Source organism: Aythya ferina, assembly GCF_964211825.1.
Source record: "Aythya ferina genome assembly, chromosome: 1".
NCBI lineage: Eukaryota > Metazoa > Chordata > Aves > Anseriformes > Anatidae > Aythya > Aythya ferina.
Genome location: NC_140296.1, coordinates 146,200,098 through 146,219,312, shown reverse-complemented (window position 1 = coordinate 146,219,312; position 19,215 = coordinate 146,200,098). Strand labels below are relative to the sequence as shown.

The 19,215-nt window shown below is 46.0% G+C and overlaps 2 protein-coding genes across 2 annotated transcripts; both read left to right on the top strand.

Annotated features, from left to right (window-relative positions):
- The first annotated feature begins 1,022 nt into the window (after positions 1-1,022).
- On the top strand, positions 1,023-14,295 carry WEE2 (WEE2 oocyte meiosis inhibiting kinase). The gene is made up of 12 exons (XM_084527544.1): positions 1,023-1,084; positions 1,470-1,841; positions 4,002-4,201; positions 5,061-5,109; positions 7,736-7,908; positions 8,534-8,655; positions 9,522-9,668; positions 10,344-10,445; positions 10,782-10,867; positions 11,779-11,949; positions 12,033-12,175; positions 13,049-14,295. Exons 2-12 carry the CDS (start codon positions 1,509-1,511, stop codon positions 13,200-13,202), a joined length of 1,680 nt encoding a protein of 559 aa, XP_084383670.1. The 5' UTR covers positions 1,023-1,084; positions 1,470-1,508; the 3' UTR covers positions 13,203-14,295.
- A 77-nt stretch (positions 14,296-14,372) lies between these two features.
- On the top strand, positions 14,373-19,010 carry SSBP1 (single stranded DNA binding protein 1). Its single transcript, XM_084527555.1, has 6 exons — positions 14,373-14,464; positions 14,879-14,939; positions 15,712-15,852; positions 16,478-16,565; positions 17,392-17,480; positions 18,851-19,010. The coding sequence occupies exons 1-6, from the start codon at positions 14,441-14,443 to the stop codon at positions 18,892-18,894; spliced, it is 447 nt and encodes a 148-aa protein (XP_084383681.1). The 5' UTR covers positions 14,373-14,440; the 3' UTR covers positions 18,895-19,010.
- The last annotated feature ends 205 nt before the right edge of the window (positions 19,011-19,215 follow it).

Here is a 19,215-nt window from a genome sequence, read left to right as displayed (position 1 = left end):
TGGACAGCAGGACAGCAAGTGCCATGGGAGAAGTGGGCCTGTGCGGCAGCAAGAGCCTGGAAGAAATGCTGCAACCTCTGGGCCAGACGCGAGCTGCGAAAACAAGGCTGAGCGCCTGGCACGTCCTAATACCATTTTGGTGGTGTGTGTCAAGGGAACTGCTGGCCACGGTCTTAGCAGGCAACTTCAGAGACCCAGATGGCCACGCTTTTCATTTAAAGGCCAGCCTATGAGGGTTGATTGACCTCAGATTGTCGTGTCCCTTTATTTCCTGGAGGGATTTCCCCTTGACCTGTGCACTGGTAACTACACGCCAATGCTGACAAGCCCCGGTCTCTTCTGGGCTGTGACTGCCTCCACTTTCTGCACATCCCTCCAGCAGCCCTCCTTGATGCTAAGAGAAAAGGCTTCTCCAACCTCGTTCCCAGCTCACTAAAGCTCGTTCTGATCCCTGTTCAAAATGCAGGTTTCATCCTGCTCCTGCTGAGCGACAGCAGACCACCTGCGTGTGCCACTGGCACTGGCATGGCCAGTGTCCCCCTCCTCTCCCTGGGCACATACGTGACACCTCGAGATGGGAACCCACAGTGAGCCCCACATATGGTCTCCTCACGAAGTCTAGCACATTATAACTTAGGCTATGAACCTCCCAGTGCAGGCGGCAATGCTTTCCAAATTAACACACGTCTAAATGCAGGAAGCCCAAATTCAGACCTAAGCGGGTCGGTCCCCATCAGACTGATCGTTTATGTAAGCTGAGCCCACGGAGACTGCATCCCCCGTGGGATTAACATGAAGCAGCCTGGCTGTCAGCAAACATCACCTCCCCGCAGGGCCGGCAAGCCGGAGGAGGGAAGAGCGTGCAGAAGCAAGGGGATGACTCAGAGGGAGCCCCGGCTCCCTGCAGAGCTGGCTGCAGACCCACGGCAGATCCAGACCCACAGCAGCCATACACAGGTGCTGCTGAGCTCCAGCTGCTTCCCATTAGCAATGGGGCAGGCGTAAGGTGGTTATAAATGCGCAGGAGGAGGGTTCCCTGTAAGGTGTCTGGTAACAGCTTAGGGATCCCTCTGCTTTTACAGCTGTAGGTGGAGTGGGGTCTCCTTTTTCTGCTTGAGGAATTTGAGAGGGAAAAGGGAGGGGGAGGGCTGTCGTGCTTTGCTCTGTAGGGTTTGGTAGCTCAGTCTCTGTGATGGCAGTAGTTGATGAAGTGCTGGTAGGTGGAGAACTTCCCTTGGAAGCTCACTGGGAAAGGTAGCGAGTTCTGGGTTTTATTTGATTTGCACTAGCAAAGCGGAAGTCAAAGCTGTTGTTGTCCTATGAATGATAGGTGAAAGGATTTATAGTTGGGAGTTCTGGGACAATCCTTAATCAATGCAATTAAATGTTAGTTGTGTGTGCCCTAAGGGAGGGGGCAGTTATTCTGCTTGCGTAAATAATGCTGCCTTCTTCTCCCTCTAACCAAACAGGCCAGGATCAGCTCTATCTGTTCCATTTCGTATGGTGAAATGGATGACTGGGACAGCAGCGATGATTTCATTCAGAAGCTGGACTTCTCCAGTTGTGGCGAAGAGGGTGAAGACAGAAGCATACATGAGGAGGATGCCCTGGCCTTGAGCCCTCTCAGGAGCTGCGACTCCCAGAAGTGGCAAGGGGACAGCCCTCTCCCTGCAACCCCTCACAGGAAACTCGGTGAGATTTTCCTGAGCAGGACGAAAGCCTGGGTGAGTCCTACCCTGAAGTCTCCTGTGGGTGTGACCAGGAGCCGTGGCAATACTGAGACACCGCTGCACATCACCTGGAAGAAGCTGCGGCTCTGTGACACCCCATACACTCCCAAGGTAATGTCAGCCACCTCTGTGTCTCAGCAATCAGGGTCTGTGGCATCCCTGGGGTGCTGCTGTGTGTGTGTGATGTGGGGAGTCTGTTGCTAGCTCTGTGGAAAACATGTTTTTACTGCTAATGATTGTTGGCCTTCTCTTCTGTTAGAAACATGGACTGCAGGCTCCTTAGTTAAGAAGTGATTATTCTGCAAGTGTGAATAGAAACCTGTGTGTGGGAGCAGGTATTTTGACTCTTTCCAAGCTGTTGTTGAAACTACTTAACTGGTATTAGTTCAGCCAAATTTAAAAAAAAAAAAAAAAAGCAGCCATGTGCCTTGGCTGCCCATGCTCTGCTTGGGGCACTGGACATCTGTATCACCTGTAGGAAGCATGTGCTGTGCTCCCAGCGGGACAAATGCGCCTCTTTGAGGTGCTCATCACCCCCGGGGGGAGCTTGGAGGCAGGCAGCTGCCCACGCTGCGTGCTCTGTTCAGCTCATTTTTGGATGAAAGTGAGTTTTCTCTTCAAAGAGCACGTTGGGAGTGATGTTGCTGCTGGGGTTTACTTTGTCTAGTGAGGCTGGAAGGCTTCCAACCAGCTCGCTGTTCATTGATGTTGCTTCTCTCTTAGTGTGTAACTGAGCTGTTCGGTGATCTTGGGGAAGGCAGGAGTTTGTTCTCAGGGCAACAAATCAATGTGTGCTTGTGGAGGAAGACTTAGCCCATCTTCCTCTGCATAGCTCTTCTAAGATGTCGTTTATCTACTTATCTGGCTTGTTGGGAGAATGGTCTCAGCCCCCTATTTTCTGTGAAGCTTCTTGTATAGAACATAATACAGCTGATCCTGCCTTCTGTGAGCGCAAGTGTGGGCTTGAAGCCAGCTTCTCTGCCCCTAAAGATCTCTCGTTGTGTGTACTGGCTTCTAGCATTCAAGACTTGTGATGAAATGGAGCTCTTCCAGGCCTCACAAGTAAGGATTTGTACTTCTTGCTTCTATCAAAGGGCTTCTGTTTCTGCTCCCCTCCAGAAATGTGGCTTTGTGGAGAGAAGGGCGGCCCTACGGCCACACATGACCAACTACATGGCCATAGGTGCTGCAGAGTGCCCTGCCCCTCTCCAGAGGCAGTGGCTGTAAAGGGCCTCACTCCACTTTGTTTTCTGGCAAGCTGCAGCAGACAGGCTCTAGAGGCTTCAATCTGCCTGTGAGGGTGGCTGGGAGCACGGATTGTGGAACACTTCAAGGTGGGAGAAAGAGTATGAGCAGAGCCACATCTAACTGCATGCAGCTGAGCTCTGGAGTCTCCTCTAAGGCAGAGCAGGCAGACAACTACAGGCTGTGGCCATACCCCATCCTTGAACAAATTGCTGCAGCTAGTTGTGGTAGCTGCCTTGCTTACCCTGTGTTAGTAGCTGCTCTCAGGTGATGTTACAGGAGACAAGTCTGATTATGGAGTAGAGCTCCAGTAAAGCAGATGGGAACTGCAAGCGTGCAACAGCAGGCTGCAATGGTATTTTATATCCTTTTCTTGACTTGTGGCTAGACTGGAACATAGCCACAAGCTTCTTGGTTCCTGGGTCAGTTGGGCTGGATTTAAAGCCCTTTCTAAGGGCTTTCTCTAGGAAAAAGGTGTATTAAAAGCGGACCTTACGCTGCCACCCTGAAGCTGAAACAAGTTGAATGCAAACTGAAAAGCTAGACTTCTTTTCAAAAAAAGCTGGTAGTAACTGAAGGGTTCAAATCAGAAGGGAACTCAGGGCATGTCCCACTTCATCTTCCTGACAAACCTGTCCTGACCAAACTGATGCAACAGTCCAGGTTTGATGAAATTGGTCTTGTGTTAATGCAACCATGGTGCAATTTCTGTGGCTCTGTAGGTGGGGAGGATGAACAGCTGGTTCCTCTTGAGGACTGAGCTTGTAGAAGTGTCTTTGCAGCTCTCACCCAAGACAGCAGAGAACAGAGAGAGGGCTTGGTGAAGATTGTAGCATTTTGTGGAAGAAGAAAACTGTCAGGGCTAAGTCAAGCATGCAGAGCTCTAGAGATTTCCCTGCCTTGAGGAAGGGAGCTGAGGTCTCCTTCATTTGCAAGACAGCAGTGGTTTTATTCTGACATGGCAGCAACCAAACACATTTTGTTGGCTCATCTACTGTGTGTTTTTTTTTTCTCCCCTCAATACAGAGCCTGTTATCAAAGACAGCTTTCCCTTCGTCTGGGTCAAAGGTCCCACCCAAAGGCTTCCGACATCTGAGATTTACTCCTGGCGCTGACTCGGATGACTCCACCCAATCTTCTCTTGTCAATATTAATCCCTTTACACCAGAGTCATACCGGCAAATGCTCTTTCTTCCTAATGGCAAGCGGAAAGTCAGAGGAGACATGTAAGTGAACTGTTCTTAAATAACAGGTGGGAAGGAGTCTGTTTGAAGGAGATAAGTAATGAAGGAAACATCCAGTACCCGGACTTATTTGCTAGTGATGAATCATCCACTTCAGTAGTGTTCACTGATGAAAAACAAACCTCACCAGACGTGAGGGTAATAGAACAAATATGAGTAAAACCAGTAGTTTCACTTGTTTAGAAATGCAAGTGGGGGATAAACAGCTCACCTCAGTGTTCTGGATTCAGAAGAAAACTGCAACTGTCTCCTGACCATGGATGGGGTGGAGTTAGGTTGGTTTATGCCCATATCTGGGACTTGGAAGATGTGCATGTTTGGATGTAATGGAGATTGTTAAGGTGGGAACTTGACATCATTGACCTGCAAAAGCTCTGGCCCAAATCTGATTTGGGATAGCCAACACACAGGCTTAGTCAAGTCCCTGTGCACTATAATGATGTTTCTTTCATAGTCCCAGCTGTAACAGGACAAAGGCTTCCCCTTACCCCCTTGAAAGCACATCAGTGCAATTTTCTCCATCACTAGGAGCTTGTTGTGCAAGGCCATTTTCCATGTGGCTTCACCAGAAATAAGGCAGCCAGCAGAATGGTGCTTTGGATGATGCTTCTGTGTCCTGTGGACACTACAAAAATTGACTTATGCAAGATTTTTTCTGACTGAGAGTTTCTAGCCTGAGTCTGCAGTCTTTCAGGCTTCACCTAGAGCCTCACTGCATATTAATCCTTTACAAAATACATATGTAGGATGGGATTTGATTGTTCTGTGCAATGTTTTCATGTCAAATCTTGGTTGTTGGGCTGAAGTGATGCATCTTGACTTTCCTGAACTTCCGTTACAGGAGGAATCCTGATCCAAGAAGCCAGTTAAAACAGGAACTACAGACCAAGGTGAGTGCCTCTGCATAATCTCCCACAGAGAGCATAAGATGCTAGCGAAGATTTGGTGCTTGATGAAATTCATTCAGCTATTGGAGTTTAAATCATGGCATTGTGATAGAAGATAGGTACCTCTGATAGAGTAGTTCCAAGCTGGATGTGTGATGTTAGCATTTGAGACTGCGAACTTGGAAATAATTGTGAAAGGAAACTTGTGATAAAGCAGATCTGAAACTTTGACAAGTGATCCTAAGACTGATCTATTTTGGTCAGTAGGGCATTCTGGGAACTATAATAACTTGGGCTCCTTGCCTTTGGGAGAAAGTAATTACTGTGTTGCTATATTACTGTAAATAATGAGAGTACCTTTGTGGTTTGAAGAAGCAGGTGTATTACCATACCTATGAACAACTGTACTGAGCATCCTCGGATGTAAAGGTAACATGGTTTCTATATTGCAAATAATATGTACCTGTACCACAAACACACAGACTTGAGCTGAATGGCTCTGGTGTGGATGAGTGTCAAGGTCTGAGCTTCAACTGCAGTAGTCACAATGGCAAACTGCTGAAAGGAGACAGCAAACTTTTTATTCACCTTCAGTAGGCAAATGTCTTTTTTTGGTGTAGCTCTTGTCAGGTGAGCCAAGAGGATGCTTCTAATTTTTGAATACCACAAACAATATATTGTGCTAGTTAACTACCTTGGCTACTGTGTACAGCTACTATGTGAGGAAAGCTGAGGTACAGAAAAAAAGGGACTAATCTAGAGAAAAGTGATAGTGTCAGTAAATGCAGAGCTGCCTACATCCATGGACCTGTGTACTTTGCTATAGCAAGTATGGAAAACAAGTTTTTGCTGGCTGAAAATCCCACTCTGACCAGTGCACAAATGAGGCCAGCTGTGAATGGGTGTTAATCTGGCTCCATGCTGAAGCTTTGCTGGCAGTGCTGGAGAAAGAGCTCAGTGTACCCTTGCTGGGCCTCTCCCTGCTGCTGCCCTTTGTTCTGCTCCTGCTGGTCTTTGGTGTGGTGGGAGAGCTGTGCAAAGGGTTCTGGGCTTCCCCTTGCTCCCTGCCCTGAGCTGGACAAGAAAGCTGGGGTGTCTGTGCTTCTCTGGGTCCATGATAAGATCCCACTATGGTTTGCTTAGCAACAGATCAGCAGATACTGCCTTGAAATGCAGAACCAAACTGTCCTGCTGTTGCCTGTGCTTTGCTGACAAACCTCTGTGGCAGGCTGTGTTGGCCTGGCTGCGTGGGGCAGGAACAAGGTCTTGCGTGACCCCAGCCATGCTGGCAGAGCTGGGTCCAGTTCCCCTTCCTTTCCCATTTTATCTGGGGGAAAACCACTCAAACGGGTGGCTTCTGGATCACAGCTGTATTCAGGTGTGACAAAAAGCTCACTTTTCCTGAGCAGCACCTCTAAGTAAACATCTCTTGTGCAGGTAGGTGGAACTGTTTGTTGTAACTGTGAAATATTTAGGCTTACTGGAAGAATAACGGTACCCTCTAGCAGAGAAAACTGGTACTGCAGAAAAATCACTGCTGCAGATTTATTACGCAGCTGTAGTTCTTCTATCATGCAACATCTGGGGCTACCACAATTGCTGTGTTCTGTAGATGGAAGCCTCAAATAACTTACTGAAATATTACTCTGCTTCAATGATTATAATGAGCATGTTACAGGTATAAAACTACCAGGAGTTGTATTATTTCCTGAGTTAAGATAGTGTAATATACAGTTGCCTTATGAAAGATGGCCTGTTGTGAAGAGTTACTTTCATATGGGCCCCATCTGACTGGCTGTAGGAACCAACTCTTTACCTCTTTGCTTCAAGGTCACGTCAGTCTAGCAGCAATCACAGCGGTGGCTTATCTGGAAAGCAGTCCAACGTGAGCCCCTATCCCTGTAAGGGACGCAGATGATAAAGAAAAACCACTTAGCCCATTCTCTCTTGTTCACTTCATGCTCCACTGCTTATCTTTTCTTCTTTACTTACCTCCCCTGCCAGTAGACATGACTCTACATGCAGTACCAGCATTCTCTATTTCCCTGGGGACTATTACTGTAGCAATAATGTTCCAGCTGCTCTGCAGGCTTTCAGCCCTTTGTGGAAAAGTGGCTCCCGGTGAGGAAATAGCTGGAAATACAAATACTGAGACCTGATGATATGCAGTTAGTCACAGCTGGTGCATCAAGCCTGATGAGAGCCTGGACTGATGCAGAATGCCCTTGCTGCAGGCACTCTTGACTAACAGAGTAAAGCAGCTCTTATGTTACTGGGGCTGCGTTAAGCTAGGGCACCAAGCTTCTCCTGAGCCCAGGGTAGTCACTGTAGTGATGGTAGTCATGGTAGTGATTTCTAACTATGGCTAGCAGGTCATGATTTAACAATTAAAAAAAAAATCTTGGCCAAGTCAGGTCAAGGTGGCCTTTGTTAGGTGGCCAGGAAGAGTGCAACCTCTTTAAGTGGAAGGACTAGAAGTGTATCTGCATGCATATGTAGAATCCAGAATGGGAGAGGGAGTAAGATGGTTGCTCTGTATAGGTAAATGCTACACATCTCTAAAAACATGGCAAGTGTTACCTGACTTCCAACTCATCCTGCTGTCTCTGCTGTTTTTATGACCTTCTAGAGATGTCCTCTGAAGGAGAGCAATATGGTTTCCCGCTACAAGAAGGAATTTCTGGAGCTGGAAAGGATTGGTGTGGGAGAATTTGGCTCTGTCTACAAGTGCATCAAGCGCCTTGATGGATGCGTTTATGCCATCAAACGCTCCAAGAGGCCTCTGGCAGGATCCTCGGATGAGTGAGTGTGCTGGCTAGAAACTGTTGGTTGAAATGATGGACGTGTTTTTGGGAGGTGTGATGGAGAAGGAGGCAATGTAGACCTAAAGGCATCTGAGAAGTGTGGTAGGAGCAAAAGCTGGCTGCTGTCACTATCAAGTGGGAAGGTGGAGAAAGTTACTGCTTTAGGTCTGCTGAGCATGAATGTCAGAGAAGTATCCCCAGGCATCATAAAGCAACATGGCAACTTACCAAGCTCCTCAGATCCATACAGCCAGTCTGTCTTTAAAATAACTGTTAAACATCTCATCTGTGGCGTTGCCCTGCCCTGCTGTGCAGCCTTTCTGCATCTGTATTGACCAGGCAGTTGTCCTGCACGTTGACGTGCTGAAGTGATGGCTTCAAAACCCATCCTCTTCAATAAAAGACTCATTCAGTATTTTTGACAGCTACTCAACCAGTTTGAGGTGTTTCTGAACATCCTTTTTAAGGGCTGGATTTTGCTTCAGTAGTAGAGAGCTAGTCAGTTTGCCAAAACCCAAGGGAAAGTCCAAAATACATCTGCGTTCCCTCTCCCAAGACAGGCTACAACCTGAGCAGCCCCTGATGCCCTGTCCCCAATACTTTTTCTGTGCGTGCTTCTCTAGGCAGCTGGCGTTGCGTGAGGTTTATGCTCACGCTGTCCTTGGACACCACCCCCATGTTGTGCGCTACTACTCAGCGTGGGCAGAGGACGATCACATGATTATCCAAAACGAGCATTGTAATGGTAAGAGCAGTGCTATTGAAGGCTGAGGTGTTGGGATGGGGTGTACTTAAGATGAGTATCTTACAGCTTTCTTGGCTAGGTGAAAGGCCTCATCAGCTGCAGAGGAATGGAGTTAAATAATGGGGTGAAATGTCCACTGGTGCTGCAGGCAGGGTGGTACGCTCATCCAGGTTTGCTCTGGCTGTATGGTTTGTTGGGAAATACTGGAAAAGACACCTGACTGCCAGAGGAGCTGTGAAGGCCAGTGTATAGCTCGCCTTGCTTATCTGGTGTTAGTCTGGCAGCTGTGATAATTGGTGATAGCAGTTTGGAGTAGTTACTCTAAATCCGGTGGAGGTAACCATGAAACATGGGGATCACTGATGTATTTTTGTGCTAGTGAATGAACATTTGAGACTACAGGAGAAGTGGTGAAAAGGAAACTGATGGGGAGTGAGGCAATGCTATTTGCTAGTCCTGTGAAAAAGTGAAATAGCCAAGCTGCCTTAATGGAGACCCACAGAATTTCCCTGCTTTGTCAGATGTTGCATTCTTTAAACTACCACTAGTGGATACATGATTAATTTTATTGCTCCACTCTTCACATCCTGCTTTATGCCTGTACAGATAAAAGCAATGAACCTTTCCCCTGTAGACTTGCAGCAGCAGCATTGCTACTAGGTCAGCCCTTCTGGTGCTGTAGGTAGAACTGCAGTTGCTGAGTGCCTGGCAGGCAGCAGGGTGCTCCAAGGCAATGGGAAGGCTGGTGCCAAGCGGTGATATCCGGGTCTGGTCAGGGCTGTCACTAGTAAGCCTGCAAGTGCTCTGGTCCATAACTTATATTCTAAACATGCTGCTCCATAAAGTCTTTGACTATTTTCTCCTAGGTGGAAGTCTCCAAGATGCACTGTTGGAAAATGCAAAACGTGGACAGTATTTCCTTGAAGCAGAGCTGAAGGAAATCTTGTTACAGGTCTCCATGGGGCTAAAATACATCCACAACTCTGGCCTTGTACACCTGGATATCAAACCTAGTAAGTGTAGCACTCTCCCTCTGCCCTGTAAGTGCTGCTGGCTGGATGCATTACAGTGCTTTGAAGGAAAGAGTATCTTGCCCTAGAAAGTGAATGTGTCTTGTGAATTTCTAAGCTTTCCACTGCTGTGGCTCTAGAACAGAACATTCTCTGTTAGTTGGCAGACTTTAATTCTTATGATCCTCATAATCCTGGTTCATGGGAATCACTTTCCTACTAGTGGAGCAAGTAGGATTGCTAAAGAAGACAGGGACTTCATTATTTGCTGCAGTTCTGTTGCACAGTGCTCAACCTTTGTGAGAGCTGCAGTGAGAAGTGAATATTTCTTCTGTAGTTACCCAGAGGGATGAAGTTTCTGTAAAACATAGTAACAAGCTTTCTTCTCTGTGCATCCTTAACAGAGGATCTCCTTGTATGCTGAAATCATGTTCCCAGCTTGTGGAGCAAAGGGAGGGGCAGAGAAGTTGATTATGCTGGGATATTTTATGCATAAGATACAACTGTCTTGTCAGTTGTATTGCTGAATATGTAAGCTGGGCAGAAGGCACATGCATAATTTCTCTGGCTGCAAAGCTTAGCTAGCTTGACAGGTGGGATTTCTACGGAGTTGTCAGACTGCTGACTGCTGCAGTCAGGTTGCTCAAATAATAGTTGCTAAACTTCACTGTCTTGCAGGCAATATCTTCATCTGTCACAAGCTGGCAGTTGAAGGCCATGCTGGGCAGGAAGAGAGCGACAGCGAAGATGAATTCTCTTCTGGTGTGATGTATAAGATTGGTAGGCTTTTTGCTTACTTTACAACTGACTTAAATTTAGGGCTGCCCGTTACTGCTTGATATTGCTATGTCTTAGTTGTTGAAGGGATTTACATAACAGAACTGATAGCATCATCCTAAATACCTCTCGTACTTACCAGAATTAATTCCTCTGCAGTGACAAGCATTAGAAAACTTGTTGGCGTGTTTCCAAACCCAGAATCCTGTGTAGAAGCAGGCTTGTTCTTATTCTGTTTCTGATCATTCTGTTGGTGCTCTTAAAAGGTGCTCTTAAAAAGCTGGCTTTTATTGGAGACTTACTTCTGTCTGCTCTGTGGGTCACTTTTTTTTGTTTTAGGTGACCTTGGCCATGTGACATCAATAACAAATCCCCAAGTGGAGGAAGGGGACAGACGTTTTTTGGCCAATGAGGTATTGCAAGAGGTAAAGTTGCTGGTGGGAGAACAGGGCGGTGAGCAGGTGGAGAGATCAACCATAGTAAAACCATTATTCTGGCATATTTCTCATCTTATCTCCTCTTTCCTGTGCCAGGTCTGGCTGTGAAATCAGTGAAGTTAACAATTGAAATAGTACAGGCTTGGGTATTGTCCTAACGTGCTTCAGAAGCAACTTTAGATTATTGCAACTATTTTACCTGCAATGAGTCAAGGGGACAAAATCTTTAAGTCCCCTTCATGTGACATATCCAGAGGACATAACTGTTGTACATCACTGAGTAATATATGCATCTAGGCAAATGCTTTGTACAACAAACAGCAATTAGGAACAAACACCAGTTAGGTAGTGGAGAGGTAGGAGGCACAGCTGAGGAATGATGCAAGTCCTCTTAAACCTGTAGTATTTTTGTCACTCTGGCCAGTGAGCAGAAAGGGAATCTGTATGTAACAACCAGGTTGGATGTGTTAATCAGCTCAGGTATTTAAGTGATGTTATTTTTCCTGTGCTGCACGTGGATTTAGGAACTGTTAGGTCAATAAATCACATGCAGTCTTTTGGTTTGAGTTAGGTATGCCTGGCTTATGGCCTTGTGGTAAAGGGCAGGTGGCACATATTTGTTAGGTGTTTGTCCCCTAGACTTGCTCTGGTGATTCTAGTGTGGGCTGCAAGCTCCTCACGAGTGGGTGAAAGCTAATGTGCTGCTAACAACTAGCCAACAATACTACAAAATTCAATATTACTGGCCAAAGTTCTTATTCTAAAGAGGAGAAAACTAACTGGGACAGTGGAGGCAGTATCATGTACTTGTTTAGCTGCTGCTTTTTGAGGTGATAGCCCAACACCTCTAATTATAACAAGGTATTTTCTTTGTATAACACTTCATCTCCTCTCTGCAGCAATACTGCCATTTGCCGAAGGCGGACATCTTTGCTCTGTCACTCACGATAGCTTTAGCAGCAGGTGCAGGACCACTGCCTCACAATGGGGCCATGTGGCACGACATCCGCAAAGGGAATGTCCCATCGATCCCTCAGAAGCTTCCCGATGGCTTTCTTGAACTCCTCAAGGTGAGTAAGTAGCCTAACAGGATAAGGATTTTTCCAGTTCACATGCAAGGGAGTTTTAAACCCTGAACTCCTCTGCCTTCTAGCTCATGATCCATCCTGACCCAACGGAAAGACCTTCTGCCACAGCTCTTACGAAGCACCCAGTTCTCCGTCCTTCACTTGAAAAAACTGTGCAGCTTCAGAAGCAGCTGAATGTGGAGAAGTGTAAGACTGCCATGCTGGAAAGGTAGGGCTTGTGTGGGCACGAGGGAGAGAAGACAGGTCTGATCACCAGGCTTGAATGCAGGGAGGCAGTGCTGGGAGACCCAGCATGCAGGAACACTCAGTTATTGGGCCTGGAGCTGGAAGGGCTGTGAGGCTGTAGCTAGGGACTTGTGGTGCCAAGGCAGCTGTGGTTCACTTCTGGCTTTGAGACACTGGATGAACTAGAGCAGTGAACTTGCACGCTTACTGCAAGCATAGGTGATGGAAAATACTGATACAATGTGCTGCCAGATAAGAAAAGTCTACTGAACAGATAGTGGTCTTGCACAGCAAGATGAGAAAAATGCAAGGTGGTGGTGGACATCCTCCTTCCCCATGCTCCCTTGCTGCTGTTGTTGGCAGTGATGTTTTCAGGTGCTTAGATAGTCACCCCACCATATAATAGTCATAATAATGTAATACTCAGCTGGGGAATAGGTTTTCAGTGTAGATGAGCACATGTTATGGGAGAGCAGCAAGCATCAGGGAAGGAAAGCAATGGAGGAGAAGCAAATGCCTTTTTTAGATACCTGCTGCTTGGAGTGACACTGATTCTAACAATACAAATACTGAAACAATGTGGAGGGGGAAGATTGAGGTAAGGATTCTTCATACTAGTGCTGGTCTGTGTGTTTCATGACCTGAGACATGGACTACTTAAACCTTTAAAGTCAATCCAGTCAGGAACAGAAACTGTGGAGAAACCTGTAGTATTTTTCATGTCAAACCTAGTGACAAAAGTAACCATTCAGCAGTACTGCAGTAACCCTCCTGTGCAAAATTGTTCACAGATGATGGGGATTCATACATAATGTAGTTCTCTTCCTTTCCTCTTTTTTTTGTCTCTTCCCTGCAGGGAATTAAAAGCAGCACGCCTTGCCCAGAGCCTCATGAAGGACCAGCCCTTAAGTGCCAAGCTACCCGAGTCTGAAACCTCTTCTAAGCAGAACAGCAAGCGCCTGGTGGGAGGGAAGAACTGCCGCTCATTTAGCTTTACTTTGGGTTACTGAATTTCTGTGTTGTCCAAGAAAATTCTGGCTGCTGAATGGCCCTGTGAAAGCAGAGGGTCTGCCCAGACCAACACCCCCATATTAGCTCTCCCTGTTGTGTTTTTTTTTTTTTTTTCGTTTCCCTCATTAGATATGATGAGATGCTGGCTGAGGAAAGGAAAGAATGACTAGCTCAGAAGTATAAGATGTGTATTTTCCTCAGCCTTACCTGTTAAACTTCTTGTGTAACTGGTCTTGCTCTAGACTAAGAATATTTTCCCATACGAAGGGAAGGATGGCATTTTTTTTCTGCTTCCCTTTGTTTAGACCCCACTAATGATGTTTTATTGATGTTTCTGTGGTCTTAACACTTTGGCCACCTGTGTATTTTTGAAGGAAATCTGGTTGTGTGAGGAGTACAGCATCATTGAGGGGGGTGAGAATAATATTTTTAACTACATGTCAGGAGGTAGACCTGTTACATCATGGTCCTGATGGACTTTAGATGAATTTGGAGCAGCATTTCACTGAGGGAGATGACGAGTGAAGGAAGTGCTTTTGGTTAAGGGGGCTTTGCTTGAGGAAGCTGAAGGAAACTTCCCCTCCCTTAACTCTCAGCATGAAATTATGGAACTGAAGTCGGTAAGCTTTAGCAGAAGGGTTCCTGAAGCCTGGTGTGGATTATGCTGATTGGAAAGGACTTCTCGCTTCAAGCGGGGAGGGGATGACTTCAGTGTGTCCTGGCAGGTGGATCTGTGGCACTATTTCCATGCAGGTATCTCCCACATGGAGCCATGGCCTGCCTGGGCTATCCAGCTGGCTGCCTAGAAAGCATTTAGGCCTTGTCAGTCCTGTTTCTTTTGGAGTTGCCTTCGTGAAGTGTGTGATAAATCTCATTCCCCCTGCTAAATGTAGCTTCCTGAGTTCCTGTCGGTAGCTGTGTGCTGTGACACCCGGTGGCCGTGCTGTTCTGTGAGGGAGAGCGAGAAGCGATGGCTCCGTCACTACCCGTTTGTACTCAAGCGCTGGCACAGCCGCGCCTTTTAACCTCCTACCCCCCTTTTCAAACCCCGAAATGTGCAAATAAAGATTTTTAACGCTTATTTTTACTTCAGACCGAGTGGCTATCTTTATTTATTCCTGTGATTTTTGACTCTTTTTGGCGGGCGGGGGGTGGCGCTGCGGCTCCCCCCGGCTCCTTTCCGCTTCCGGGCGCGGCCGGGCCCGCTGCTCCCCGGCCTCCTCCCGCGGGCGGCGGCATGCTGCGACCGGCCCCATGGCGGGTATGGGGCGAAAAAGGGGAAAAAAGGGGCTGTGCTCAGGGACAGCGGGCCCTGGCCCTTGGTATTCCGCGGTCTGCGGCTGTGGAGTGTCCGGGGAGGGCTGCGCTAGGCGTGGGACCGCCGCGGGTTGTGTGCGTGCGGGTCAGGGGGGCGTGCAACAAGGCGGCGGGTTTCTGAGCTTCATGTTCTTCCTAGGCGGCTGTCAGGCTCCAGCTTGACAAAATAACCTCTTAAATGAACAAAACAGGCTTTGAATAATCCTCCCGGCTCCGTTTGGTGCGGCTGAGCTCTTCCCCCAGCCCCCGTGCCTTGCTGGGAGAGAATGGGATTGCAAAGTCTCTGTAGGGGCTCAGGAAATGCGGTGTGGTGGGTGTGATTTGTGTCACGGAGACTGATATCTGTCTGTTCCTGCAGGTGTTCCGCCAGTTTGTAAGGCATGAGTCCGATACAGTTGGCTCCTTGGTCCTGGAAAGATGTAAGTAGCTGCTGTGTGGTGAGGTGGGTATGCTGCTGTGCTTCCCAGCACCTGCCTCTATGTGCATCGTGTGTGCGTTGCCTGGACTTCCATGTGCTTGCAGTGCTTGTCTGGGTGCTGCTGCTGCCACACCAGGTGTAGGTTTCAGAGTTTACCTTCCAGTTCACATGCTCACAGTGTAGGAGTGGTGCTCCGCTATCTCCTCCAGCTTTCTGCCTTCAACAAGAAGGAATAACCTGTGTCCATCCAGATCTGTTAAAAATGTTGACCCTGTAATTCAGAGGATGTGGTGTAATAATGCAATGTTGTTGAAAGTATATCATTTTCTTTACGAAAACAGCAATGATATACTATAGTCTTATGATAGTTAAATAATCAAGGTATTTTTAAACTAATGCAAAATAGTCTCAAAGCACGTATGGATGTGTCTGTGGAAAAGATGACAAAAAAAAAAACACACACCTTCATCTCCCTAAATGAGGTTATTCAGCAGTGATAACAATACTAAAATAGTAACCAGTGCAGGGTCTGATTAGCCAAAAGTGATAAAAGCTGGAAAAATGGTCAGAAATTGAGGAAAGTGATTGTTATAGTCCTTGACAAAAGTTTCTGATTACAATTTGCCAAGATTAGAGGGATCATAATTCACCTGTGTAAGCCTCTTTGAAATCTTTAATCTCTTCCTAGTACTGAAAATGATTATTGAGTCTTCAGGATTCTGTCCCATACTCAGTAGTGCATCTCCTCTTGCATTTACTCTCTTGTGTTTCAGCCATGAATCGTGTTCAGTTACTTGGTCGCGTTGGACAGGACCCAATCATGAGGCAAGTGGATGGAAAAAACCCTGTCACCATATTTTCTCTTGCAACCAATGAGATGTGGCGAACAGGAGAAAACGAGGAAGCCCAGGGAGGTGAGTCTGCACTGAGCAACCTGCTTCTGCCCTGTTCTGTGGTCATGTTTGCATATTCAGTAGCACCATGCATTGCCTTCAGGCTGCTCTGTAAATTTCTGAGGTGCAGAGAAGTTCCTCATGGGTCAGTAAGGATGTTTGTATGTCCCAGACTCATTCTCAACAGCGTGTGCTGAACAGGGGTTGGCTTGTTGACCCTCCTCTGGAGGAAAGGAAAGAGCACTGACTTGGCAGTTCTGCCTTGTTGGGGTTGCCAGAGGTGCAGCAGCTTCTGTACTCTCTATTCCAAGAGGGGAAAAAAAACAATGATACATTTGCTCTATGATTCTTCCATCAGTCTGTAGCTACAGTTGTTTGTTTTTTTTCCTCTAACTTTTGTCTGATGTGGAGTCTGTAAGGGGCAAAAAAGTCTTGTAGTATGAGCATTGGCTTACAGGGAAACTGATCTCTTGGTTGGAACTGTGCTCCTGCACTTTTGTTTGGACACAGATGGGTGGAACATCGGATACTAGTGTACTTCTGCTTCTTAAATCACTTTTCATAATTTGAGAACATGTTGAAACTAATTTCTGAGGCTTGCCTGAAAAAGAGGATGTGGCATCTGACTTATTTGATATCACCTTAGGTGATATCAGTCAGAAGACAACATGGCACAGGATCTCAGTCTTCAGACCAGGCCTCAGGGATGTTACGTATCAGTATGTGAAGAAAGGGTAAGTGAACGTGGTAGAGGATATAAAGCCCTTGTAATTAGTTGATGTAAGAATTCATAGAATCACCAAATCATTTAGGTTGGAAAGGACCCTTAAGATCATCAAGTCCAGCTGTCACGTAATACTGCCAGTACCACCACTAAACCATGTTCCTAAGTGCCACATCCACATGTCTCTTAAATACCTCCAGGGGTGGCAACCTCACCGCTTCCCTGGGCAGCCTGCTCCAATGTCTGACCACCCCCTTCTGTGAAGAACTTCTTCCTGATAGTCTAAACCTCCCCTGGTGTACCTTGAGACTGTTTCCTCACCTCCTGTCACTTGTCACCTGAGAAAAGAAACCAACACCCACCTCATTGCAGCCTCCTTTCAGGTAGTTGTACAGAGTGATGAGGTCTCCCCTCAGGCTTCTCTTCTCCAAACTAAACAGTCCCAGCTCCCTCAGCCACTCGTAACTTCTGTTTCCTACTCCCTTCACCAGCTTTGTTGCTCTTCCCTGAACACGTTCCAGCACCTGATGTCCTTGTAGCGAGGGGCTCACAACTGAGCACAGTACTCAAGGTGCAGTCTCACCAGTGCCACATACAGGGGGACAAACAATTCCCTAGTCCTGCAGACCATGCTATTTCTGGTACAAGCCAGGATGCTACAAACATTCTTGGCCAGTTCTGGTGAGCAGGAGCTGTACTAAGATAGAAGTGCCTTACAGTAAGCTAGCAAACATGCTACATCGAAGTGATGCAAAAGCCTATGGATTCAGAATCAAATGTAAAGGAGAAAAGAGTGGTACAGTTTTCTGACCAGAACCAAATTCTTGACTTTTCAGTTCTCGACTCTACGTTGAAGGGAAATTAGACTATGGTGAATATACAGACAAAAACAACGTGAGGCGGCAGGCAACAACAATTGTCGCAGGTAAGGAACAGTGCACCAAAGTCCACTTTGTATCTTTAAAATGGAGAGGGAGGGGGTGGAGGACCTATGAAACAGGGCTTAGTCTGTCTTCATCCTCAGAATCTGTAGTTGGGGAGGCTTGAGAGAATGAAGAGGCTCTCTTCAGTTTCCAGCTTGTGCCACTAGATGTCCTCTGGCACTGTGTGTGAAGGGACAAAGTGAGAGCTTCTGGTTGCAGACTATTGCATAGTTTGCTTACGCAAACCAGTTGGTGCAGCAGGCAGATACTGCGTGTTTTAAGAATGTTGGCATGTAGTGCTGCAGGTCAGGCAGATTCTTCTAGCCAAAGCAGAGTTCATTCAGTACTTTTTTCTTAAGTTTGGCCAGAAATTTTTACTTCCTCCAAGATAGGCTTCACCAACTTTAAGGACCCTTGTTTGTGAAAGATTTTTTATGGAGAGATAATTTAATGGAGAACTTAAAAAGACCTCAGTCTTGTAGCCAGTAGTGGTAAGAAGAGCACAGAATGGACAGAGTAGTGTTGTCCCTTGAATAAACACAGTGAAGAATAGAACTGGGAAACTGAACTGTCTTTAAATAGCATGAGGATAGCCAAGAACAACTTGGTCCTACTCCTTTACTGTGGGTAGAGCAACTGTCTCGTGGCTTTTGAAGAAGGGCTGAAATAACTGGGTAGTAAAGCGAACACTTCTGTTATACAACTATATCTAAAAAAAAAATAGAGGAGAAAAAGAAAAAAAATATTCTGGATGTTTATACAGTTCAACCTCCTTAAAACGGTAGCAATCAAACTTTCACATGAGCAGTTGCAGCTATGAGCAATTGGTTGCTGTTTATAAGTAGCTGGAGGAGAGAAGCAAATCCTTTTTTTTGTTGTTGTTGTTTTAAATTGGTATTTTCCCTAATGATTTCTTGTTAGTGTTCAAAATCCCTGGTCTCAAGATGCTGCAGAAACTGAGGCTTGATGAAATACTAATACTGTAAATAATGATGAAAAAATACTATAGTCCCATGGGCTAATGATGTGATAGCGCATAATGAAAATGCGAAAATAAAAACAAAGTAAGCTGTAACTGATAGAGATCGTAGTTAAAGAATTAAAACGTTATTTTGAAATGTTTTTGATATCTTTGTTCAGCAACTTTTCATCACGTTTAGCACACTTGTTCCATAGTGTGTGGTTGTCTTGAATTCCCAGCCTTCTGGGGAGATAAAACTGGAACCCTGTATTGGACAGTTTTGTGAAATGTTCTGTTCTGAAATACATGTCTTTACAGCTTATTTCTACAGAAATAGGTTGTCTTTGTGGATGTGCAGGCGTGCAACAGCGCAAAATAATCCTGAAGTATAAATTCTCTATTTCTTTTCAGATAACGTAATTTTTCTGAGCGATAATGTGAAAGAAAAGGTGTGAGGTCATTAGTGCTTGGACTGAGGCCATTTCATTCCTTGTGCATCACAGTGCTTCATAATCCTGTAATCATGTATATTGCTGTAGTTTCTTTAAAAAATAAATAACGTTTGATACCCATTATGTGTGTGCTTTGTTTTGTTTTCCTGTGTGCTTTCTCTCTTCATCATCATCTCTACTTTGGACCTTTTTTTTCCTTAAAGGAAAGGATAACCTAGGAAACTATATTAATTATTGAGCTGATGAATATGTAAGTTGAAATCACCTCTCTTAATCTTCACTTTCAAACCTTATATCCTCATCTGCCTTAATTGTTCTTCTGTC